General features: G+C 42.5%; 1 protein-coding gene across 2 annotated transcripts in view; it reads left to right on the top strand.

Moving 5' to 3' along the window:
• Ankrd44 (ankyrin repeat domain 44) overlaps positions 1-27,049 on the top strand; it is a 257,860-nt gene that overhangs the window by 96,260 nt on the left and 134,551 nt on the right. For both annotated transcript variants that reach the window (XM_028765551.1, XM_028765552.1), the window contains exon 3: positions 25,536-25,614. In XM_028765551.1, coding sequence (XP_028621384.1) covers positions 25,536-25,614 — 79 coding nt within the window. The remainder of the gene's footprint in view (positions 1-25,535; positions 25,615-27,049) is intronic.

Genomic DNA, 27,049 nt, shown 5'->3' with positions numbered 1-27,049 from the left:
TATGTGCATGCGCACACAGATGTATGTGCATGCGCACACAGATGTATATGCATGCGCACACAGATGTATATGCATGTGCAATGCTCATTATTATAGCAAATAAAATTAGCAAATATTCTTCAATATCATTTAATGTTCAGTACATATTAATTAGTAGTCTCGAACAGTTGAGTTGTCCCCAAGTTATTTTAATTTACTTATTTTATACAAAAACAATTTTGTCATTCATGTAATATTTATTATTTGCAACAGAGTTCGACCCAAGTATACATGTATTTTGCTTACCTTCTCTCTTCTGTGATAGGAGGGGCTCATATGTGAATGTAATAGAATACACCTTAGGTTAAAAGCAAAGAACGTATAGTAAGTCAAGGGGAAGAAACGACTAATGCTACCACTTTTGACTATAGAAAATAATTTAGGTGCTCAGCTAAAAGTTCGGATCTCTTTGATGAAAGAAAGAGAAATGTTGAGGGAGCCAGCATTCTGCCACAGTGGGTAAAAGCCCTCTGTGACCTTGGAACTGGCTCTGAGTACAAGAAAGTCATCTATCTTGCAGTTACTCATGGCAGGGTCTTTTTAAAAGAATTATTTCTTTTTAAAAATTATTTATTTTTATGTGTATGAGTGTTTTGCCTGCATGTATACGCCTGTGGCCTATGAAGGTCATAAGAGGGCACTAAGTCCTCTGAAACTGTAGTTTTACAGGTGGTTGTGAGGTGCCATGTGGGTACTGGGAACTGAACCTCGGTCCTCCGTAAGAGCAGTATGCTCCTCTTACTCTCAGAGGCCCAGATTCTTATTATCTTCAACTCCAGACTCTGGAATAATTCTTCTTATATCAGATGTTTGTATTAGTCAGGGTTCTCTAGAGGAAAAGAACTAGTCGAATTAATATGTATGGGATTTATTAGACTGGCTTACAGGCTGTGGTACAGCCAGTCCAACAATGGCTGTCTACCAATGGAAATTCCAAGAATTCAGTAGTTATTCAGTCTATGAGGCTGGATGTCTCAGGTGGTTCTTATATACATCAGAATCCCAAAGAAGAAGCCTCTCATGCCAGTGAAGGAGTGAACTTGCTGGTGAGAGCGAGGGCGAACAGGCAAAAATCAGGATTCTCCCTTCCATGTCCTTTATATAGGCTGCCACCAGAAGGCGTGGCCCAGATTATAGGTGGATCTTCTCACCTCAAAAGATCTGGATTTAGGGTGGGTCTTCCTACTTCAGATGACCCAATCAAGAAAAACCCCTCACGTATTTACTTTAAAAATAATAGATTTCAAAGGTTCCCCCCACATGTCAACAAACATTCATGTTCTGTATCACTCATGTCTTCCCAGGAAAAGCATACCTTCTAGAGGACGGATGTCAGTTAGGAAGCGCTTTGTGTGTTGTGTAGATATAAACGCTAGTATAACAGGAGATGTGGGGGAGCCTTTTATCACCCGTCATCTGTACTAAGGATTCAGGAGACCGTGCTTAAGTGTGATGCTTTCTAGAAGGATCACATCATTGCTCTGTTTTGCTCTTTGTATGTAGAAATCCACTTTGGGGCTGTGGTATGAATATCTTATTTCTAAAGATGGTCAGGCTTCAGTCTTACACTTATTTAGAAACTGGTCTTTTTATATAAACTATTGAGTTGATGAGTGTTATTTCCTTATTAAACTTAAGTTATTTAAAACCAGATAAAGCATCTCCTCAACCATGGCTATTTCATTTCCACTTAATCTGCAGATGCTAAGGGAACATGTTCCTTGCATGTCAGGGCCCCTGCCCTCAGCATGCAAAGCATCCGTGTGGCAGCAGGAGTGTTCTGTGGGAGAGCCTCCCCTGTGTGGCCAGGACTCTGATGCTGGGACAATGTCAGATGAGGGTATGGGAAGGACAGGATAGCTTTTAAGTCTTCCCACCACCTTCGTCAGCCAGCTTCTGTAAGCCAATAAGAATTCTATCAGGAACAGAATGCTAGTAATTTATAATCCGTGCAATTGATGTTTTTTAAGTCTTTTACTAAATATGGCTAAAATATCATTAGAAAATTAATTTTATTGTATAATTTGAAAATTGGTCTCAATCTTTAGAGCAGTTCTAGATTCAGAGGAAAATTAAGCAGAAACTAGCAACAGTACCCATATAGCCCTTGCCACCCACCCACATGCACAGCCCCTCACTGCGGACACTTCCTCCAGTGATGCCTTCATTACAGTCAGTGAGTCAGTGATTGTCACCTGACATACACACTCAGCCCCTCAAGGTCTGTCGTGGTGTGCCATCTATGACTCCCACACAGATGTATAAGGGCATATGTTCATCATGACAGGACTACATAGAACAGTTCAGTGACGGTGAGATGACTCAGTGGGGAGGGCATCTGTAACCAAGCTTGATGTCCTTCAGTTGCTGGTGCCTGCATGGTGGAAGGAGAGAACAGACTCCCCAGGGCATTACATGTGTGCCACAGTACTTGTGCATGCTGACACACACATGCAAAACTAAAAGTAAAGAAGAATTTAGAGTAGTTTATTAAAAATCCTGTGCTCCAGGGACCAGTGGCATGGTTCAATGGGAGGAAGCAATTACAGGGCAGTGAGTCTGATGATCTGAGTTCAGACCTCAGAACCCACAGTGGGAGGAGAGAACCTGCTCCAGAGAGTGGACTTCTGACTACACACACAAACACACAAACACACACACACACACACACTCCACAGAGTAACTCGTATTACACATACAGAATAACACACATACACACTATACACACACACACATGCATAGTGTAACATACCATATAAAACACACACACACACACACTCCTCAGAGTAACTCATATTACACATACAGAATAACACACATACACACTATACACACACACATACATAGTGTAACATACCATACAAAACACACACGCACACACACACACACACACACACACACAGGAAAAAAAGAAGTGAAAATATTATGTTCCACCTATTCATCTTTCTTCTCCCTCCTTAAGGACTTTCTTATTTTATTTTGTTGAATTTTAACATAACCCGAGTAAGAACAGGCTGCCTGAGATTGCAGTGAGTTTTACCCCAAAGCCATCCTAAATAGATATTCTGGACTTGCCTTGGACTTAGTATTAGCTTCTTTGGTCATCTGTGCCTCTATGGAGTGCCAAGTTTGGCACAACTGCCCAAAATGTCTATCTGTGCCTGTACATTAAATCCTGCAGCTTCCCAGCTGCGGCTCCCAAATCTCCTCTTCCCTATGTAGGCATCCTCAGAAGCTCCCCACAACCCCTCCTGCACAGATTTGTCTCTGTACTCCTGCAGGCTGGGGGGCCTCTGGGTTCCCGATGTCTTGTCACAGTGCAAACAGTCCTGTTTGCTTTTAGAGAAGCAAATGTTTTCTGTGTTCAACTGAGCTTGTAAAATTTTATTAAGAAGCCAATCATTAGCCCTGATTAAGTAAACACTGGATGTTTGGTATGAATATTTTATCTTCCTTTTCTTAAGCTGGCTCAGCTTTCTCAAGGTTACTGATTGTGAGCTGGAACCAATAATTTTTCAGTCACCTGAACAGTTTGACACTTCATTATCAGGAATCTCCACCCACTGCATTAAATCAGGACCTGGATGGGAATCGGTTCTCTGCAGCTCCATTAGAGGAACATTCTGAGTCGGGGATTTCCCTGCTGCTCATCCGATACAGAACAGGATACTTGAAACTGTTAGAAGCTGCCATCAGCCTTGGAATCACCATGGGTTTCCACTCTTCTCTGTTTGCCTTGTAAACATTTCAGGCTTTCAAAAAGACTAGAGTTCTCTTTTTACTGGTGTGTGTGTGTGTGTGTGTGTGTGTAGATATGCTTAATAGTAAGCATTTATTTTCAAATCTAAGATCAAAAGAGAAGGAGATGGATAAAGCTTAAGGCAGCTGCTACAGTGACTCCAACATTTTTAGCATGACTGTGTTAACACTGCCTTGGGCACAATGGCCTGGAATGATGCTGAGGCTTCTCCTTGGGGAAGGCACCACAGTAGCACTTTCCAAATGTGCGTCTCAGAGTCCAGAATGAGTCTCCCTCCTAAGGAGCCAGAAGAGGCAATTCAGTGGCCAAATAAATTTGGAAGACTCTTCTACACATATTCCTTCATGTTTTAGTGATTTGTAACACATTGCTGTAAGAAAGACTGAAGGTTCCTGCCCACTGGACATCAGTTTAACAAGATGTTAGTCAAGGCATCTGACTTCTAAGTCTTTACAAATTTTCTTAGTTACTTCTAATCTAAGACCATCTTCCAATCCAACAGATAACCCCAACAAAACCTCCAGAATAGTCTTGGGCATTTCTTCAACTTCAGGGTGATGGCTGTTACCACAGGGTTTCTGATCTGGCATGTACCAGGAGGTGCCCAAGAGTCTACACTTCTAGTAAGTTTCTAGGAGTTGCTAGAACTGCTGTTTGGGGACCACATGTTGAGGACTGGCCCACAGTCAGACTGGAAATAAATAGAAGAGATATACTAATGAGTGAATAGGAGATATCATAGGACCACTGCTATGTGATGTGAAGTCAGGATACTCATTCAACAGCTACAGGTGCTGTTTCCGAGGTGTGAGGTACTGGGGATGCGCTGGTGCTGAAGCCTGCAGTGTAGTGGAGAGACAGACAGTGATCTGGTAGAGAAGGTAGGTCAATTGTTACTTATAAACTAAGAAACCTGTTGAGAAGGGAGCTATGACACCAGACTAAAGAGACAGGAAAGTCTCTGCAGCAGTAATGACATTTAAACTGAGACTGGCTATGAGAAACTGGGCATCTCGAGAAGACTGGAATATTCTTCAGGTTGGATAGAGACACGAGCACAGACTGCTGCTGTGGAGTTGAAGCATGGGCTTGCTGCAGTGTTCATACGGATTTCTTAGATGTGCTGTGGGGGGCCGGGAGATGCACAGCCTGTTTCTCAGGAGACAGGAGACAGGTCACTCAAGTCTGTATTGTAGGCTAGATGGGAAGAACGACACCTGGCCTGATCAGCATAGGGGGGAGAGACGGGGCGATACCAGGACCGAATTTGTTTCTGGGAGAAGACAGAACCCAAGGCTTGCTTTTCAGGGTGCAATGAAGTGATCATTATTCTGCAAATATTGTAATTGGCAGTTTGTTGGAAAAGGGTTTGGGGCTTAATACATGTTCTTGTTGACCAAGTTCCCTATCTAGTGGATATCAGTGACTGCCTAGCTGCTTCGAGTTGGAAAATAAATAAGATCATTGAACAGTAAACAGAATGTGTCTTTCTGTAATAACCAAAGTACTTAAGGATCCCAGAGACCGTGATGGTTGCCATGTGACAAGCATGAGACGGCTACTCTGTTATGCTCATGGCTTGTCAGGGTTAGGAAACCTGACAGGCACAGTAGGATAGCTTTTTTGCCTTTCAGCATCTGGGATTAGCTGGAGAGACCTATCAGCTGGATGATGACATAGAAGGATAAGATAATTTGGGGGTTCTTTGCCCACCAATCTGTCAGCCTGAGCACAGCCTTTTCATGTGTTTGGGGTTTTCTCTCTGCAGGGCAGGCAGTGAAGCTCTGATATACATGGCAACTCAAGAATCATAGATGAGCATGTTGTGAAGGTGTCAGATCTCTGAATTATGTAGGCAGGTAGCCAAACTCAAATTCTGCTTCAAGGAGACCCAGGTGAGGAAGGATTGCTGGACTTTGCAAGCTGCCTCTGGCAAGAGGTGACTCTTTGTGAAAAAGACCCAAATGAAGGGGAAGGGTTGAGCAGTTTTGCATTAAATCTCGTGTTAAAGACTCTGGCCTGCAGCCATGTGGTTAGTAGCTTCTCAGTCTCTTCTACTTGCCCAGCCCTCAGAAGTGAAGCAACCAGCCCTAGTTCATGCTATTAAATAATTAGAGGATGATCATAAACCAGGGCATGAAAGGACAGGCATGACCTGGTCACAGGTTTCTCAAGAGGCTTGCTCTAATACATTCTGGTGAGCTTCATCCTCAAAGTAACAGTGCACAGTGTTGGGAACTAGTCTTGATGTGGGGCATCTTAAATAGATAGAAAATGCTGGTCTGCATTAGTTGATCCAGACCCAAGATAAGTTCCTTGATCTAAAGGAATCTAAGTAGATTCCCAAAAGGAGAGCGTAGGCATCCTAGGAGCATATACGCTGACCCAGTCGGAAAATGCAATGTCTACCTCAGTGTCTTAAAAATATTTTTAAATGTGCACTTTATGTTCATGTTATCAAACAAGTATGCAATGCATTAGTATGTCTTTTAAATTTACAAATGCCTAGTTAAATAAATTTGCATATATTCAAATTGTTTTGGTAATGGAATAGATACTGCTTGTTAAAATTCTATCTTTTGACAATATAACAATGTATGCAATGCATTGTGATCACATAGCCCTGTCAACTACGTTCTTATTTCCTCCAACTCCAAACGATCCTCTTCTCTCTAAATATCCCCTCCTCCTTTTCTCCTCCTCTTCGTCTCTAGTCTTGTGTAGATGGTTGTGTTCATGACAGAGATGGCCACATCATGCCCAGACATAGGTGTTCACAGCACACTTCGCCATCCTTTAGGATCTCACAGTTTTCCTACTCTTTCCATGGTGTTCCCAGGTTTGGGCTTCAGAGGATGTGATAGACACATCCTGCTTAGGACCAGGGAGTCAGTGGCCACTTACTTCAGCACTTTGACCATTTACAAGTCCCTGTGTGAACTATCACCCACTTGGAAAAGAAGCTTTTATGCCCAAGTTGTGAGCAGTACTAGTCTAAGGTATAAATATAGGCATTTAGAAGGCTTTTGGCTTCATGTTCTTTCATCATAATATTAGTAGTATAGTATCTCCCAGGGCCTGTGACCTACACAGACAGTCTTTTGACCAGGTAAGAATTCCTTCTTGTGCAGCGGGACTGGAATCCAACTAGAAAGCAGTTGGTTACTCCAAAACAACCATGCCACTTGTGCATCAATGGGCACGTCTTGCCTGGCAGTTCAGTAGTTATTTTAGCACTCAGGGTCCACAGCCGAGTAAGGCAGTCAACATCTTCTCTGTGTTCCCACTCCCATCCCCTTATAACAACTTGCATTAACCCATTAACAACTTCTGGCACTAAAATACTAGCCAGTGGGAGAAAGCTTCCAGCTCAGTTCCAGCTTGATTTATCTGTATCCTGTATCCCAGGTGTATGATATCTCCAACGGGGGTCTTACCATCTTGGTTTGACTGAGAGCAATGGCATTAACATTTATTGTGAAGATCACCTGGGGGCTCACTGGCTAACAACTCATAGGATGTATATTCAGCATCTCATCATGGGGTTTCCATTTAAACATCTATGGTTTCTGGGAACAGCATTCTCCATCCATACAGGGTACGTCTTCCCAAGTTCTTTCTTACCAAAGAATAGTTTTTACTTAGCTTATAATGTGGTAGGTTTTCTCTATGGCTTTGGTGGTCCCTCCCACTGGCCCATCTTTCCCATGGCCTGCATCTCAGCACTCTCACCTTTGCTCCTGTATTGCATGTGGTACCTACACCACCTTTCCCTTACCTCCCCACCTCTCATGGCTCCTCTCTCACTTCCTGGCCCCTACTGACACTCACTTCAACATAAACACAGAAACCTAAAAATGTGAAACTAGCTAGCATCCACATGTGAGTAAGAGGAAGTATATGGTGTTTGTCTTCCTGGGCCTAGGTTACCTCAGAGTGGACACAGCTTAAAGGCATCTATCACAGTATTACAGTTATACCTGTAGCTGATGCTTTCCAAACCACTGTGCATATAAATCACTGGAGAGACTTTACTTTTCTCAGTACAATTTGGGGAATAAATTCACATGACTGAAGCTCACAGAGGAACAATTTATAAACCCAAAACCCACATTTATTAATTTCACTAGCTTAAAAACTCTTCCTGTTATTCACATCCTTTTTGGGAAGATATTAATTTTACTCAGCTTTTACAAAAACAATATTGTACCAGAGTTAGTGTGATAAGCCTTGAACTAGTAAGAGCGGATTTGGGGTTCTTAAAGGATATTTGCATGAAGTTCATATGGCCTGGAATTGGGTTTATTAGTGAGGTGCAGCAGAGTAGTGGTCATGAATGTAAGCTGTGGTGAGCAGACTCCCTGAGGCAGTGGCTCTCCTGTCTACCAGCTGCAGTGTGACCCTGGGCTAGGAAATTCTGCTCCATGTGCTTCTGTTTCTCGTGTGTGATGGGATGTTTATAGTTCCTTCTTATCCAGTCTGAGCGTAACTCATGGCAAGTGCACAAAGAAGACTCCAGTGCCTTGAAGAACAGTGTTAACCATTCTTTATTCTAGGGATGGCTCTTTCCTGATCAGCAAACCTCGGTTCTCTGACCATCGTCTCTGGCATTCTTGCTTTGATTTGTTTAAGCTTTCTGTTTCTGCTTGGATGTGGATATGGCTCAGCTTCCAAAGGTTCATATGGGAGCTTGGATCCCAGCATGGTGTTGGAAGTAGAACTTCCGACTGTCTGGGAGAAGTGATCCCCTAGCCCCCAGCCCAGGAATGGATTAATGCTGTCGCATAGTGCTGACACAGGGCAGGTTGTTATGAAGTTATGACATCTACATGCTTGGCCTCTTCTGCAGAGGCCAGCCCCCTTTCTACTTCCCTATGTTGGGACACAGCCAGATGATGACATTGTATTCTTTGGACTTTCCAAATACCACCCCACCCCTACCACACACACACAGTTATACTCAGCCTCGGGTATTTTTGTTTTAGTAATGCACAGAGTATCTTAAGCCCTTTTAGAGTAGGATGATCGGCGTTTTCCCCCAAAGAATTACCATGCCCGGTATCAGCAGCTGCCTGTATCAGTTTCTGTTGTTGCACTGCCTCAGAGCCTGTCTTTAGAAAGCAGTTCATTGCTTCTCAGTGGCACAACTTTTGGGAAGGCACGCCCATGCTTGGGACAGTGCAGACTCACTTGACAACTTGAAAGCCTGTGGACTCCAGCTACACAAAGTACACAAAGTATACTTGTATATACACATGTAGTACACAAAGGTATCAGAGAATGGTGGCAGCTGTGTGGAACTGCAGCAGTTGTGGCCCCAGTTACGATGTTTCAGGGAGTAGTGGTACCTTCCTTTAGCCCCAGCATAGGAGGCAGGATGATCTGGAGTCCAAAGGCAGCTTTGACACAGTGAGCCTGAGGTCAGCCTGAGCTTGGGGCTACAAGAGAGGTTGCTTTCACCAACCCAAAAGAAAAAAACCCAACCATACCTAAAATAAGATATTCTAATTTGCCGGGCGGTGGTGGCGCACGCCTTTAATCCCAGCACTTGGGAGGCAGAGGCAGGCGGATTTCTGAGTTCGAGGCCAGCCTGGTCTACAGAGTGAGTTCCAGGACAGCCAGGGCTATACAGAGAAACCCTGTCTGGAAAAAGAAAAAAAAAAAAAAACAAAAAAAAAAGATATTCTAATTTATATTTTTTAAAAATAGGTGATAAACAGATCTATAGGTAAATTTGGGGTTCAGTTTTTGGAAACTGATATAAATACATTCTTGTTGCGTTTGCTGAAATATGGACTTAAGAGTTGAGCAGAATGCCTTTCTTCCTCTTATTTACCTTAGAAAATCCTTTCATTTTGTAATGATCTGTCATTCATTTGCCATTTTTAAGCCATTGTTTGAAAAAGTCCAAATTTAAAAACTGCCCCTTACAACTAAGTTGTCTTTATATGTTGGGGTGTGAGACTACACTGTTTCCTTAAGCACCAGTGATGTCCTCCACTAGTGATGCTTCCTCAGGGTTTTTTTTTGGGGGGGGGAGGGTGAGGGGTGGTGTTGTCCCTAAGAGAGCTCTGACACTTGGCCATTTCTTCATTGTCTTGTTTATGTAGAATGTATTCTGAGTGTCCTAGTGTTAGAACCCCTGTGAGCTTCCTCCCCTATTCTAAGCTCACAGATATTCTGTAGCAGGAAACCAGAAACACCTTCATGTGACCTCTTTACTGCGGTTGGCTTCGCTACATAGTGGTCAGCTAGCTCTTGTTCACCAGAGAGGCATGTCCCACCAGCTCCCCTCACTCTTCCTTCAGTGATCGGCATGTTTACATCTTGATCTCTGATCCTGTGACTCTCTAGATCTAGAACCTACTGCAGGAGGTGTTTGGCCCCAGATGTATTTACTCTCGCTTGTTTGGCAGAGGCCATCTCGATTACTCTAAATTTTGGCCAGACTTGGCAGGTGCCTCCTTCTCCCAGGCCCATCTCCACCCACCCTGTCTTTACTTCCTTTTCCGATCAGCAAGCCAGAGGGGCCATGTTAAGGAAAGGGTAAAGGACGAGTTAGTGGTGATTGGCAGCCATTGCTGGGAAGTGACCACACAGCAGGAGATATGCCAGGTGCTTTTTAAGCAGAACTTCACCCCATAATGCAGGAGGAAAAGTATCATTATTACATTCATTTGACAGAAAAATGATGGCTAGGGAGGGGCTAGCAACTTGCCCAAGGTCATTTGACTGTCAGTGTCCATGTTTGATTTTTAACCTTTGACCTCTGGAGTCTGCTAGGATGTACTGCCATCCACAGAGGTGGCTACAACCAGATGTGGGATAAACAGTGAACCCAGTCCAGACAGCCGAGGGGTAGAGAAAATGAGGGGGAGGCAGTTCTGGCTAAGAGGCAGGCCTGGTGGAAGGAAATCACAGTGGCAGAAAGTAAAGGTTCTAGGGAGAGGCTAGGGCTGTGGTAAGGGCAGGGAGCAGTAGGCAGGTGAGATTCAGTGATAAGAAAATGGCCCGTGGTTTCCCTGATTGAGCCAAGCTCTCTAACCACTCTGCTCCTTCCTCGGTGTCTGGCACTGCCCTAGCTACAGCTGTGTATTGGGCCTTCTGAGCCCAGCTCTTCAGCTGACAGTGTATGAACTGTGAGCCACACAGTGTGTTGCCTCCAGAGAACAGCCTGGCACCTCAGAGGGAAAGGGAAAGTGTCTCAGGCGCTGAGCCTTCAGTGCAGGCTGGGGTTTTTAGTACCACACTATAACTGTGCTCCCCTCCTTCTTCAGTCTGTCCTTATATTGCTGTTGGACATGTCTAGCTACCCATACACAGTTGGCAGTGTCTGAGGCCATGATCTTAGTGATCCAAGAAATACAGAAAGTTTCTACCTGCACTTGTTAGAGTTATAGTAGCTTTTCTTTCTATGAACCGAATTTCCTGTAAACTTAGGTTCTTGCTCCATGGCTTGGCTTGGGGGTGGATCTCCCAGCCTACCTCAGTCTCTTTGGGAGTTGATCCTAGGAAAGTCTTGACACTGTAATCCTGCTTCCTTTGCTTGTTATTTATGAAGCATGTGGAGGTTGATGTCCCCCCACTCCAGTTCCTTCCAACTTTCTCATTTTTAGAAGGAGGGCCAGTGTTCCCTGCCAGCAACGCCTCCCTCCCCAGCTTCTGGCTTGCTTTCCAATTCCAGTGATAGTTCCAGAATCCTCATTTCCCGAGTCTAGAATGTTCTTTACCAGTAGTTTTATTTTAATGGAGTCTAATCATTCCATGTACACTCTGAGACTAGCCAGAGACAAATATAGACTTAAAAACAAACAAACAAGCAAACAAAATCAACTTTAGAGTCAATGTCCCTGTTTGACAAATCACTGACCTTGGGGAAAGTAGAGTTGTAGGGGACAGTTTGGGGGGGGTCACATTAATGCCACTCTTTGGGTCTTATTATTGTAGGTGAGGTGTCACAGAAAACATAATTCTATAGCAGGCAGCCATGATTGAGTGGGTACCACACCAGCTGAACTTCATGTCCTGTCTCCACCTCATAAAATCTACCTTTCTTACTCATTGGAGTTAACTGCAAATATGGTTCTAGTTGACCGTACCAGAATGGACAGGAAGACTTTGAAACAAGGCCTATGATGGGATACAGGCTGATCTGTTCACTCAAGTTTAGAGGATGTACAGGACACATAAGAAAACATGGTACCCACTTATCTAAACCTTTGAAGACACTCAGTTCTGTCTTACCACAGAAACCTGCAGGGTCACAGGCTTCAGTAGATAAATCACATCTTCAGACATGTGTTGATCAGACATGTGTTGATCAGACATGTGTTGCTCAGACATGTGTTGAACAGGTACCATACACAGATACAGTAATATATTTGATAACTGCTCTCTACCTGGCCTCTGTCCACAGCTCAGGTCATCTGACAGCCATATCAGAAGCGTATGGTGCAGCCAAGGTGCAGTGTGGAGGATCAACAAAAGAGGTTTCAGAGGAAACGGTACAAAGCTGAGTGTGAAAGCCTTCTTCCAAGTGACCGCAAACCTCAGATCAAGGACTCCATAGCTTGTGGTTTTAGGGTCCTTGTGCCAAGATGTTCCTGCTGCTCCTCCTCCAGGGATTTGTTTGGTGTCTCAGAGCATTGAATTTCTTCATTTCCATCTGACTGATGTTTGCTTTTTGAACAATGTTGAATTTGGCAGGAAGATGGCAGAAGGATTTTTAGATGTAAAATGGTGCATAAGAAAGGTTATAACATGTTCTTCCCATTGGTGCATAGGAAGTAGGCCAAAGGTTATAACACATGTTTTCCCATTGGTGTTTAGAGATTTAAAAAACTAAACATCTTATCACCCATAAGATAGTAATGTTGTGCCTGTTAAGTTTTCAAGAACCCCAAAAGACTAACAAGGAGCCGACTCCTATGCAGTTGCACTGGGGTCTTTTTATTCAAGCTTGAGCTTGGGCTCACCACCAGCCCTGATGCCACAGGACACGAGTGTACAGCCCCAAACCCAGTCTCAGGCAAGCATTCATAGAGACAAGCAAGTGAGCAAGGGGGTTTCTAGCCTGGCACAGTCCGATTGAGGGGCTACTATGGAATTTGTTGCCCTTTAAAATAATTGGCTGGTGTTGGGAGCCAAACCCCAAACTTAAACTTCTGCTTTCCTCCTGATTGGTGATTGTTAGGGAGTGACTTGGAAACTAGTACTAGGTTCAGGCTCATTGGGAAGTAACCTGGAAACTAGTTCTAGGTGTAGGCTTGTTGGTTAACTGGAGTTCAACCTTAGGTCAGGTTTTCAAAGATGGAGCCTGAACCAAAGATGGCCTCTCAGTAACAGAAGCCGTCTTAGAAGAGTTGTGCTTCTAGTGAAGGCATATGATTTGAGATGAAGCTGGGGCATCATCCAAGATTAACGTTAAAGAATATAGACGCTGGGCCAGCTGGTGTAGGCCAGTGATTCCAGCTGCTTGGGAGGTCGAGGTAAGAAGATTAAAAGTTCAAGGTCAACCTGGACTACAGAATGGATTCAAGGCCAGTCAGAGCAACTTAGTGAGGCTGTGTTTCAAAATGAGAAGTAAAAAGAGGTCTGTGAGCTAGGCATGGGAGTAGTGTGTGCCTCTAATCCTAGCAGTCTAAGGCAGGAAGATTAGGAGAGGAAAGCCAGTCTTGGTTACATATCAAGTTCAAAGCCAGGCTGGCCTGCATGAGATCCTGTCTCACCTCCAACACAAAAGCCAGTGGGGCTGGAGATGTAGCTCAGCGTTCGAATGCTCTACTAAGCATGTATGAAGCCCCAGGTTCATTCTCCAATGCTGAGCAGCAACACCAAGAAAAAAGTATGGGGTTAGAAAAAGCCTGGCAGAATATGCTGCGAGTTACAGGACTTTGACTTGCTAATGGTGATGGGACCTTTGGGCGATTTCACAACTGAGCATAAAACACATTGATGACTGGGGCTGATGGGTAGGGAGCAGGTAGTGTGTCTCACCAAGAGATGAGGCTTGAAGGTGTGAATCAACAAGTTTCCCTATGAAAGGAAGTGGAAAGCTGATGTGCTGGAGAGATAGGCCTGCAGCAGCCCACCCCGAGGCAGTCAGATTGCCTTACAGTGAATAGAGGCCTCAAACCTGGAGCAAACAAGGGATGATACACAGGATCCTAATCTCATCAAACCACATATCATTCTGTGTTTCCTATTTATTATTTTATAATTCACTGGAATGGATCGATTTTATATAACTCAATATGTAGATGGATTTCAGGAGTGTATCTGTATGCAAAGCAAGCTACTTTTAGGTGAAAATTATGGCTATGTAAGTCCAAAGGAGAAAGCAAAATGCTGGCGATAAGCCAGCCACTCAAATAAACAACCAGTGTTTGTGCATCTATGAACTCCACAACCCGGGATCTTCTCTGGTGTTGAGAGCAAAGGTATTTGAGATGTTTGTAGGGAAAGACCCTGTCCTTGCTCTTCTCTTTGCTCTCAGAAGCTAGATTACCATGTGAGGATCTTAAGGGCTTAGTAGTCCACGTGAGAAGATAATAGGTTCTAACTGCCAAGCTGCAGCAAAATTGAGTTAGAGAAAGATTTTGCATCAAGTCCAGTTCTATAACAGGCGCATGCACATCCGTGACTCGGCCTGTGGTGCTAATTCTCAAGAAGTTCAGGTCTGTTGGAGATCACCTGGAGGTGGGACGTGTCTCCTTCATTTCCTGCATCTCTGAGAAGTACAGCTCTGTGTCTCTGGCTCTGTGCCTGCTCTCTCTGTTCTGGGACCACCCACAGCAACCTGTGACTCAGGGCTTGGGAGGCTAGCTTTGCATTCACCCTCTCTAAACGTAAAGCAATGTATAGGATACATTGTAGTGGATTTGGATTTCTGTCTCACTGGCTCAGGTTAGAAAGGCCATATGTGAATGCTTCCTTGTTTGCTGGTACAGAAAGTGAGTCCCAGGCTTATCTGTTATGAGGAATTTTGTATATCTGCGGTGGGTTTACTTATAAGTACTAAGGAGGAAATTTATAATTTAAAAAAAAAAAAATAAAGGTCTCACTCTGAAAACGTCTTTCAGTGTCAGAAGGCTTTGGTGAGGGTGTCTATGTTTGGGGTGACCCCTTTGGAGGTTGCGTATTAGATATCCAGCATATCATGTATTTACATTATGATTCATAAATTATAGTTATGAAGTAGCAATGAAATAATTTAATGGCCGCGGATCACCACAACATGAGGAACTGTAGTAAAGGGTCACAGCATTAGGAAGGCTGAGAACCACTAAGCTGGAGTGTGAGAAAGGCTCCGGTTACCTGTTGATTAAAGTAGGACAATTTATAATAGGATACAGGCTCTAACCGCTCGATGGGAGGCATGAACAGGGAGAGCCGCGGTTGGCGCCTTTGGCTCTGTGGTGTATAGCCATCATTTCTGCAGAAGATACTCTTTGTCTCTTTGTTCTCTTCTAGAGGCACCACGTGAACTGGAAAAAAAGTCAAGAGAAGCCACAAAGAGTAATAATAGCACAGCTGGTTTGTTTTTTTTTCAACCAGGCATCCAACTTGTGTCTGCAAGGGAAGGAATACTATTTTTATTTTGTAGAAAAGGCAAACAAACCTTAGAGAAGTTGATGTATTTGTCCAGGCTCCCATAGTTCATCAGTGGGAAGGAGTGACTCAGACAGAGTCAAGGGCAGTCTGAGTTCCAGACTCTTTATTCTTCCAGTGGGAGTGTGTGTGCTCATGTGCCTTCGGATCCCACAGGCCCCTGGATAGGAAGGCCTTGAAGGGAGCAGAAGCACACTGACCTCAGAGAAGGTCTACTGTGGTTAACACTTTTCATGGTGTTCTCAGAGAGTTCAAGACCGCCAAATACTGGCTTTGTGACAGAGTAGCTCTGCAGCTTGGCGTCAGCCTGCACTCATGTCCTGGTAACATGCACACGCTGCGTTGCTTGCCCTCATTCCCATAAGAATCTGTGGCAGCACTGTATAGAACAGTGTTTTGGTAACTTTCTGGAACATTAGGTAAATTATAGTTTTATCATCACTGATCACAGATGAAATGGTTTGTTTATTTGCAAAGAGATAAATTGACAAGACAAAAGCTTAAAGCCCCTGTGAGATAATGAAGGCTTTAGACAGCAAAGAAAGCCCGGGCTCTGTTATTTTTCTGTAATTGCTTAAAACCAGCTTAGCTGAGCAGTCCTGTCTTCTTTTTGTTTATTGATAGCAAAGTCTTTTATTACTTAGAAAAGGAATTTGATTTTCCTGTTTCTAAACTGCAATTGTTGCAATACAGTCAGAAGAAAGAAGGCAGAGAACACCCATAAAAATTTCACCCTGAGGAAATCAATTGCACATGTTGGTGCAGGGCACTTATGTTTTTTTTTTTATCCTAAATGTTGCCCCACTTCCCAGTCTCCCTTCAAAGAGTTCCTCCCCCTTTCTGTCTACCATATTTGCCCCCGACCCCCAGTGCATCAAGTCTGCAGGATTAGGGGGCATACTGCCCCACTGAGGCCAGACATGGCAAGATGCACAGATTTAATGCCTTTGGTCCAGACAACTGCATCAGTAAATTTTATCATCAGGATTACATATAAACTCTGTCTCTAAAATGTCCACCTGGAGGGGGAAAAGAAAAAGAAATCTTGTTAAAAGTACTAATCACTCTAGTTAAAATTAGTTAAAATAGTTTTTGGTGAGTCACAACAACCCATAAAGGGTTTAGTTTTTAATTTATTCAGAGAGAGGGAAAAATGGGGGAGGGTGAGGGAGGAAGGCCTAAGAGTCACTGTTGGGCTAGAGTGGATGGATCTGAGTGTTGTTCCTTCCTTTCATGGTGTGCTTCTATCTCAAGCATTTTCTTTAATTATTATTATTATTATTGTTATTGTTATTACTATTATTATTTTACTTATTCACTTTACATCCCTACCGCCTACCTCCTGGCCACCCCCTCCTACAATCCTTCTCCCATCCTCCCTCCCCTTCTCCTCTGGGGGCCTTTTCTAACACTGTGCTATCAACTCTTTTTGCTGATGGCAGAGTTTAATTGACTGTTGAAGTGGGATGTCCACTGCCTGGAATGGGAGAGCAAGGGTGTGTGTGTGTGTGTGTGTGTGTGTGTGTGTGTGTGTGTGTGTGTGTTTGGCAGGGATTCTGCCTTGCTATAGCCTCAGGATTACACACAGCACTTGGCATGTGGCAGGCCTTCAGTAATTTATGGGCTGAGTGAAAGAGCACACTCCATGATATGGTAACCCCACAGTGTATCCACTTGTTGTTGATAGAGATATAGATTAGTTCTGGTTGTCTGTATTATAGTAAGGCTGTTGAACATACCTGTGCAGGTCTCTCCATGGACATAAACTTTTATTTCTTGGGGGAAATCTCAAGACTGAGTGCTTAGATTGTATGGCCCATGAGTATTTAACTCTTTAAGAAACTGTCAAGCTGTTTTCCCAAGTGGTTGTGCTGGTTCCCATTGCCACCAGTAGAATATCATGGCTGGGTTCCTCTACATCATGTGATACCAACACATGGTATTATCAGTCCTTTCACTGTCAGCAATCTTAATGAATACTTAACATGATTTTAATGTAAGAGTGAATGATGTTGAACATTTTTCATGTGTTTATTTGCTCTCTGTATCTTCTCTGTTGACATATCTGTTCAGGTCTCCTGCCTAATTTTAATCAGCATTAAGTTCTTTAAAGGCCTGGTAGCAGTTATCTGTTCCCAGGTTTTGCTTTGGATTTAAGATCTACCTCATGAGATGAAACACATATCTAAAACTGCTAAAGTGGCCAAGAGCCTGAGACTCAGATAGGACATGGGCCCTAGAGACCCGTTACTGTTATTCTGCTTGAGGAACATAGCAATAAAGTGACTCCTAAGGACATATTACTATACCCATGGATCAGCACTCTGCTCGGCCCTCACCTTTGGAGCAGATGGTGTTAACACAGAGATCCACCACTGGACAATGTGCAGAGAGTGAGAGACTTCGTAGCCCTCAGACCTGAATAGGATGTCTTCATTGGAGATGCTGTTACAGTTTCAGTCTCATTGCTTGTTATAGATTTGTTTAAATTACTTATATTCTCTTGATTCAATTCTGGTTGGTTATGTGTGTCTAGGAATTTATCCACTTCTAGGTTTCCAGATTTTTTTGAATACAGCACCACTCCCTTACGATCCTCTGGGTTTTCATTGGCACCTGTTGTAATGTTCTTTCTTTAAAAATGTAATATTTTTAGTCCACTTATTTCATTATATACCATATCACAATTGTAAGGCTAATGTCTCCCTTTCCTCTCTAAGTTTAACATCTTGGTTCTTGTCAATTCCTTTTGGTTATTTTGCTAAGCGTTTGTTGACTCTGTATCATTTCAAAGAAGTGAGTATTTAACTGATTTTTTGTATTATCCTTTTTCTCTAGTTCATTGATTTCTGCCTTGATTTGGGGTTTGGCTCAGCCTCTTTTTTTTTTCTCTCTAGGGCCTCAAAGTGAATCATTAAATCATTTACTTACATCTCTGTAATGTAAAGTTGCTATAACTATCCTCATTGTTCCGTTCAGTTGTACCCTCATTTTCATTTGATTCTAGACAGTCTTAATTTCCTCCCTCTTCAGTGTACTGCCCTGCAGCCTTCCCTAGTATCTGTGCCTTGATTCATATTTTTATCCCACTGTGATCTGATAAGCTTCAAAACTGTTTGATTTATTTTCTATTTGTTAAGACTTGCCCTGACTCTTAGAATGTAATCTGTTCTGGAGACTACTCCATGGGATGTTGAGAAGAATGTGTTTTTCAAGCTATTGAGTAGAATCTTAGGCTGTAAGAGCTGTTTGGTTTGTGGGGCTGGCAAACTACTTTTGGAATGTATCTGGCAATACCTAATAAAAGGAATGAGCATATTCCTCTGTGTCTAGATTCTTGTCCTTGGGATCTGCCCTAGAGAATGTCTCATGAGCACACACAGAGGGCTGTGTGTGAAAATTCGCACTGCAGCACCACTTATGAGGGGGAGAACTGAAATCTGTCTGTCTGTCTGTCTGTCTGTCTGTCTGTCTGTCTGTCTGTCTGACTCTCTGTCTGTCTGTCTGTGACTCTCTCTGTCTGTCTCTGTCTGTCTGACTCTCTCTGTCTGTCTGTCTGTCTGTCTGACTCTCTCTGTCTCTGTCTCTGTCTCTCTCTGTCTCTGTCTCTCTGTCTCTCTCTCTCTCTTTCATGTCTTCTGTAAGGTTTGCTTTACTGAGCTGAGCTGTGGCATAAAGCGGGCTTGAAGCAGACATAGGTTTACCATGTTTGAATTTGCTGGTGAGCATATGTTGGCCTATTACATAAATACCTCTCAGTATTTATGAGGAGTTCAATTGAAAAATAAACACAGCCATTTTGAAAAGAAAGTTGATGTTTGTTTCTTTTTCTTCTTTTCTTTCTTTTTCTATTTTACTTGTCTTGTTTTGTTTTGTTTTATAGCCTTCTAGTTCCTAACCTCAAGACTCAGCTTCCTCATGATTTTGTGCCTTTTAAAAACATTTAAATCCAAGTTTCTGCTTTTCACATGATTGAAATCTCTCCAAGGTACCTATTATGTGTTCAGAGTTTCTTCAGACATCTGCTTGTCTTGGGGAATCTCTATTCAGTATCAAGTTAAGCTGGTTGGACCCAAGTTGTCTGTTATTCTCCAGCATCTTTGATTTTTAGTGGAAGTTAGAATTGAAGAGAAAACTCAACCTCTAACACTGCTCCAATGTGTGCATTGGTGTGCAAATTAGTCATGCCTAGGGAGGAGATTTGTTTGTTGTATGACAGATATTTAGAATGAGATTAGAATAATGTACTTTCAGCTGAGGATTCCCAAAGTACAGGATAAGCAATTTTTTATCTTCAAGACAGAGGTGTGAGGTACCCCTCCCACTGTTTGTCTACCCAGTGTTTTCAGCTTCTGGAGGGGCCTTGTCATATCAAGTTCACTATGTGCTCATACTTCAACTCCCCCCCCCTTCATATGCTTCTTTCGTGGTAAACAGACAACTTGGGAACTTCCTCTGCTGGTCATCTCTGCCATATTGCATGCTCAGACTCCAGCTGGCACTGTGTGGTTCTGGCTATTCAGAGAATGGCGCGTTCATCGGCTTTCCTTATGGAAGAAATGGGTCTTCTCTTGTCCCATGTGCCTCTCCATGTGCAAAGGACTATCTGGTGTTGGTGCTAATGGGTAATGGAAAAGGATCTTTCTCTTTGTGATACCATGCTCAGGAGCCAATTCCAGGTGCTGTGAAGTTATTTTTTCCCTTGTATTCAAGGGTGTTGTGATGAACAGTCAATTTGTCATGGTGAGACCAGTTTGATTGAAGATCAGAAGGGACATATAAATCATGAGAGTGCTCAGCTCAGCCACTGTGTCCAGATGCTACTTGGTACCTGGCCTGGTCCTTGTTTTCCAGACTTCCCTCCAGGCTTCCTATGAAGTATGTGCTAGGCTTTGTGGTTGGTTGAGGTTCTCAGATAAACTGGGGCCAATAGAGAAGGACTACAGGGGCCCTGGGTGAGATGTGTTTTTTTTTTTTTCCAGTTTTCTAGTGATTCTTTTTCAAGTCTTTTGAGATTTCCTGTCCAGACTTGTTCAGAATAGAAGGAGAGTGTGGGAAGAATTCCCTATGACACGTGTTGGTTTTACTCCAGCATTTGGCATCATGGGTGTCACAGTTACTCTGCTGTTGTTACCTTTAGTACTGTTCTGCTCTAGGAAGGTGGAAACTAGACCACACGATTCTGAGAGAGAACTGGCTTTGTTTAATTTTGAACTCTTAATGTTGTTTACAGCATACTGCATCCGATAGCTTCTAAGCAGATGTTTGTGTGCAGGAAAGACGACTGACTGTTTGCACATCGGAGTGGCTGTGCTTTCCCCCCACTTCTTCGAAGATTCTTTTTTTTCTTTCTCCTGTAGTTTCAGTATTCTTAGACAAAAATTTTAGATTGTATCATAATGGTACTGCTTCCCATACTGCTTCATTCATACATATTTATTATTTTTTTCTTTAAAAAAAAAAACATACAGCTTTGCTATGTTACCAAGGCTGATCTTGAAGTCCTGGGGTAAAATGATCCTCCATCTCCCACACGTTGGTACAACAACCATGTACCGCCATACCTGGCTTCCACACTTTGTTCTTTTAAAAACAATAGTTTTTCCTTACTTTAGTCTTTGTCTTTTATATCTGAAGTTCAGACGTTATACCTAATTTTTGTCTGGTTTCCTTGTTACTTTAAGTTCTGGCTGGCTTTGTCTGTCATCTTTTGCTTGTGGTGAATTGTTTCCATAAAGGTTTTCTTTCTTAGGCTTAGAAAGAAGTTCCTCTTCAGTGGAGATTTCACCTGTGGTGTCACAGATTGTCCAAAGAGGGAGCATATCATTCCAGCAAGGTTTTGGTTTTCTTTATAGCAACAAAGGGATGCTTGATCTAGGACTAATTTTTAAACCTATTTTCAATTTGAAAGCTTCTCTATTACAAAGTGTCTTAGAGTTTTATTGCTGTAAAGAGATACCATGATCAAGGCAACTCTTATAAAGACAAATATTTAGTTCGGGCTGGCTTACAGTTTCAGAGGTACAGTCCATTATCATTATGGTGGAGAGCATGGCAGCATGCAGACAGACATGGTGCTGGAGCTGAGAGTCCTTCATCTTGATCTAAAGGCAGCCAGGAGGAGACTGTCATCTGAACTGGGTAGAGCCTGAGCATAAGGGGACACCTCAAAGTCCACCTCCATAGAGACATGTTTCCTTCAACAAGGCCATATCTCCTAAGAGTGACATTCCCCATGGGCCAAGCATTCAAACACAGGAATCTATGGGGGGCAAACCTATTCAAACCACCACACACAGGTATAATATATTCAAAATTCTAAACCACAGAGGGGAAATCCTGGGGATACAGATGCACAGTGGAGAGTTTCACCCCCTCACCAGGAGCCCAGGACAAGGTGCCCCCTGTTACCTGCCTATATGAATACTTGAGTTTTCTTCAACCCACACTTTCACTTGAGAGGCCAGTTCTTCTGTAAAGGTCTCAGTTCTAGCTCTGCATTCTATCTCCCCTATCCAGGCCTGGGTTTTAGGACCTGGTGCATCAACATGCCTGCTGTATAAGCACCTTCTGCTTCTAGCTTCGCTTCCCAAGTCGATTTCTATTTTCTTTTTCTATTCAGTTTCTTGTAAGCTCCATTGTAAGGATGTTTACTGTGCTCATTATATCCCCCTGCCCCCCACACACACACTTGGGGTTTTAGGAGGACTCTAGAGGAAAACTATCCTGGTAAGTTTTTATTGTCAACTCAATACAACCTACTTCATCTGAGAACAGAACAATTGAGATTTGCCTCAATCATATTGGCCTTGGCCATGCCTATGAGAGAGTGTCTTGATCATTGTGCAAGGGCCAAGCCAACCATGGGCAGTACCATCCTTAGGCATGTAGATATTAAACTTTCTTGTAAGTTTAATGAAGTTGAGTGGTGGTACATTCCTTTAATCCCAGCACTAGGAAGGCAGAGGCAGGTTAATCTCTGTGAGTTCAAGGCCAGCATGGTCTACAGAGTGAGTTCTAGGAAAGCCAGGGCTTCACTGAGAAACAGTGTCTCAAAAAAACCACTCCCTCACCTCCCCAAAATCAAAGTTAGCCAAGTATGAGACAGTAAGTAACATTACTTCATGATGTCTGCTTGAGTTCCTGATCTGACTTCCCTCAGTGATGGATTGTGACCTGGAAGTATAAGCCAAATAAACTCCTTTCTCCTCCAAGTTGCTCTTGGTAATGGTGTTTATCATAGCAACAGAAAGCAAACTTAGAACAAAAGGATTTTAGACTGTCAAGGGAAATTCTAAGATGATGTCCTTGCTTTCATTTTTATTAAGAAAAATATTTCACATTGGGATCATGACACTTAATTCTCTCACATCAATTTGCTGTGTTTGGAGAATCTATAATCTGTGCAGGGCTCAGCTTCTTTTTCTTTGAAATGACAATAATAAAATTTGAGAGCACAGTTGTGTGTCTCTGCCAGTAGGGATGTTTTACAACCAAGCAGTTTGGAAAAGGTAAAATGAAAGAGTGCTATAATTACCAAACAGGCATGTGTCTTCCAAACACTCTGGGGTAGTGATAGCCTAGAACTCATTCCCAGCAGCAGATAACTGATATCTCTTTCCTGAGACCAATCCTTGGCTCCTATTTTTACATTGCTGACACCAGTGGTTTGACTTAGGATAGAGTGATGTCCAGTGACCTCTGAGTTTCAGCTTGTTGAGCACAATGGTACTGTGACTCTGTCTTTCAGCCTTGGCTCATGGTCTTTCTATACTGCTCATTCCTTGCTGGAGAGCAGATGTTAGCAACCTGGATTAGCAGTGAAGATGTACTACTGTTTTTGGCTAAGATATTTCTAGCACAGGATTCTGTTCTTTGCTTTGGTGAACAGGTCTCCATTGCAGTGACATGTCTACCATGTCACTGAAGGGGGATAGTAGTTCTTTTGCAATTGAAGTAGTTCTTATGTAAGCTACTGGAAATCTTTGAATGTGTATTAAAGCAATACTTGGATTCATATTAAGAATTTTTACAATTCGATCTCATACCACATACTTTCTTACTATTACTGAAACTTAAGTTTGAATAAGCTGTGTCATATAAAGGACCTCAGAGTCAGCAAACCCAGCCATATAATGATAGACCAACCAAATTTGCAAGGTGGGGAGAGAAGCTGGAATTTATTTTCTTTTTATTGGAGTCCAAGTTCTCAAACAGAGCAGTAACTTCGCTTCAGGTCAGATGAAGTCATAATTTGAGCTAGGATTATCATTGTTTAAATCACTTGGGCAAGGTTGAATTTGTTCAACCAAGCCCTAGACCTAATTCCATTCACAAAAGAGCACACAATTATATAACTTTTGCCCTAATACCTGAGAAAAATTTAAGCAGGCGCAGTAGTGAGGAGTTTTGAGAAAGTAGGAAGTTAAGATGACTGTTTGTAGGAGGATGGAAAAACCAATGAAGAAAGAAGATATTTGTGTCTTAGATTGTTTTGTAGTTTACTAGCTAAAAGCATATACTTGATTCTTATATTAGCATATAGATTTTCAAACAATTAGCCTTTGTTGTCAAGGCTAGGGCAATAATTCACGGTTCACCATGGTCACATAATCGACTGATGGCTTTTTAGCTGCAGACTGTTTTGTTCTTAGTTATCAGTGCCGTTGCCTGCACTTACATGCATGGCGTAAGTTCCCATATAATTCAGGTTGCTCGTTTTGTTTAGTTAATGTCAGTCTATAAAACCACTTACTAGGTCTCCCAATGGCTTAAGTGGTTTGAAGATCAGGCCCTGTCTTGTCCCGTCTGCTGTCTGTTTCTGACATGACATGCACAAAGCAATAGTCTAAAAGAGACAGAGGGAAAGGAAGGGTCTGGACTGTGAGAAAATAACTCGTGAGAATATTATCCTTGGGCTAATAAAAGGTTGTTAGGTCGATTGTCTAATAAAACAGTGACAGGAGTGATCGAATCAAGGGTGAGTCCCAGGAATCTCAGGCAATGGCGGAGGTCATGGAAGTGGCCATGCTTATGGGCTGGTTCAGTTCAAGCTGACCCCGAGTGTCTCAACTGTTGCCAGTGTCAGGACAAGGAGGAATAAGACCTGTTATTTACATCCAGGCAATCTCTACCTTGGAGGATTTTTAAAGTTCATTGCTGAAATTAGTATATCTGACTCTCACTTTAGTGCACCCATTTTTAAACACCACAGCTTCATTTTTGAAGCTGGGGTGATGCAATCAGTCTTTCTGTCCCCCTTTCCTGTGTTGTTCTGAGTCATAGGTGCAGAAGCCTTGCTACAGTTGAGTCCATTGGGGCTGGGCTCCTCGAAATCCATTGAAGATCTTTGCATTGTATTCAGGGTCGATTTACTGTAGAGGGAAGCTTCTTTGATACACACAGATATGCCTTATATACCTTATATACACAGATAGCCACCCTTATCTGTGTACATAAGGATAAGATCTAGAATGTACCTGCAAAACGATGCTAGCTAGATTCTAGAATGGTAGTGGCAGAAGTAGATTCTGTTCTAAGATCCATGAACTCATTAGCCCTGGGGAAGGTTCACTAAGTTTCTAATACGAGACATGATCTCTCTTGTTGATTGGCCTTAAGTCCATTTAGACAGCTGGTGGTTACCACCTATAGGTGAGCCCCACTGTTGCACCTCTAGGGATATCTTGCTATATTGGTCTTTGTTATGGGTCATTGGTGTCACAGCTGGGTGGACTGGCATGTTAATCTCCCTTGACAGTGCACACAGTACTTTTTGTTACTATAGAAGATAGACTGCAGGAAGGAGACTTTCAGCTGAGATCCAGCTCGAATATGTGTCTTGTGTCCTAAAGTGTCCTAAGTGTGCAGTGTCTTTAGCAATAGGGACATACTTTAATCCTTTGAGAGGACTCTAAGGGCATCAGCAATATCTGTATTGTTTTGGGGAGCCATTTGTATTATCTAACCAACCACTGGCAGAGAGGTTTCTTATGACTGGTGCTGGGGTTTTTGTTAAACTTACCTTCAACCTTACTCTACTAGCATGAGCTCAGAGTGAATGATGACCATCTTAACATCCAGCCTCCACTGACTGATGTATGCTGTTTATTATTATTTATCTTAGGATTCTGAGAAACGAACCCCGCTTCATGTTGCTGCGTTCCTGGGAGATGCGGAGATCATTGAACTCCTGATTTTGTCAGGTAAATAACTACTGTATTCAAAAGCCAGCTGTTCACGGACGCTTGACGACCAATGTGCTAGACTGGCAGCCACGATGAATGGAGCAGAGTTTCTTTGTTTTGCTCATACACATTTATGTGATCAGTAATTTATCTGCATATGAAATTCAATAAAAGAAATTGTTGTTTGGCAATGATTCTTGATCAAAATATTTTATCTTGCTTTAAAAGTTTGATTTCCTGTCTACCTTGTCAGACTTGGCATTATAGACAAACTCAGTACATTGGATATCTTGTTTTTTTTTTTTTTAATTGTAAGAAAAGAAAGCTGGTTTAAAGTCTAGATAGCCACATATATAATATCCTTTAAGAATTTATATGCTCTATATAGCACAAAGTATATATACTAAGGGCACATATATACATATATTTAAATATTGCAAAACAACACTAGTTTTCTTATACACAATTATGATTACAATAAGAGTGGGGAAACAGAAAACAGATGTAAGGGACATGTCAGTTTCTAATTAGAGGCTTCTCTGAGTAGGCAGGTAGGATATTGAAATATCCCCATGAAAAGTCATAGAAGGGGTTACTACAACTTCATATTTTATAGTTTTAAAAGTTGGGGCCAAATATGTGAATCATGTCACATCTAATCTCCATTTCTTCTGGTCTAAGAGACTTTCTTTTTCATTCTTCTGTCCTTTTAACATTTCATCAGATTTAAAGGTGTGAATGCTTTCAGTTCTAGAATCTTGTATGTTCAGAACATCTCACCAAATAGACAGATCCCTGGAATGAACTTGAACACTGCTTGTATGCCTCGGCATAGATTGTATGCAGGCCAATTTGCTTTTCCTTCTCCTAGTTTTTGTTTGAAGAGATTAAAATCTGGAGGAAATGCCATTGTCAACAAACTAGGCAAAAGGCCTGTATTAAGGGTTTGCCTTTGTCTGCAGTAGTAAGGGGAAACACTAATGTTCCAATGCAACACAAAGGTAAGAGCCAGGGCATATATTTACCAGCTGTGAAATGCACCATGGTGAAGAAAGAACTGTGCTGTATCATAGGCAAGGTCTGTGTTGCTCTCAGTTTTATGGCATCCCTGTTCTCTGGGTGAATTTCTCCAGGAAAGAAGTATGATGTATGAGAAAGCATGTGTGTCTGTGCCCCCAGCACGTGTGTCTGTGTCCCCAGCACATGTGTCTGTGTCCCCAGCACATGTGTCTGTGTCCCCAGCATGTATGCCTGTGCTCCCAGCATAGGTAGATTTTATGCACATTTCTTGGGTTCTCAGGAACAGATCTTTCTTTTGACAACCTGATGGTGTTCTGGGCTGTGGTCCAAACAAGCATGCATTGTGGGGTGTTGGCACAGACCACAGCTAAGAACCAGCACATACCTGGATGGTTACCCTCACAGCTGAAATTTGGTCTTTGGAAAATGGTAG

This window comes from Grammomys surdaster, unplaced genomic scaffold, assembly GCF_004785775.1.
Source record: "Grammomys surdaster isolate TR1022 unplaced genomic scaffold, NIH_TR_1.0 165, whole genome shotgun sequence".
NCBI lineage: Eukaryota > Metazoa > Chordata > Mammalia > Rodentia > Muridae > Grammomys > Grammomys surdaster.
This window is presented reverse-complemented; position numbering and strand designations above follow the sequence as displayed.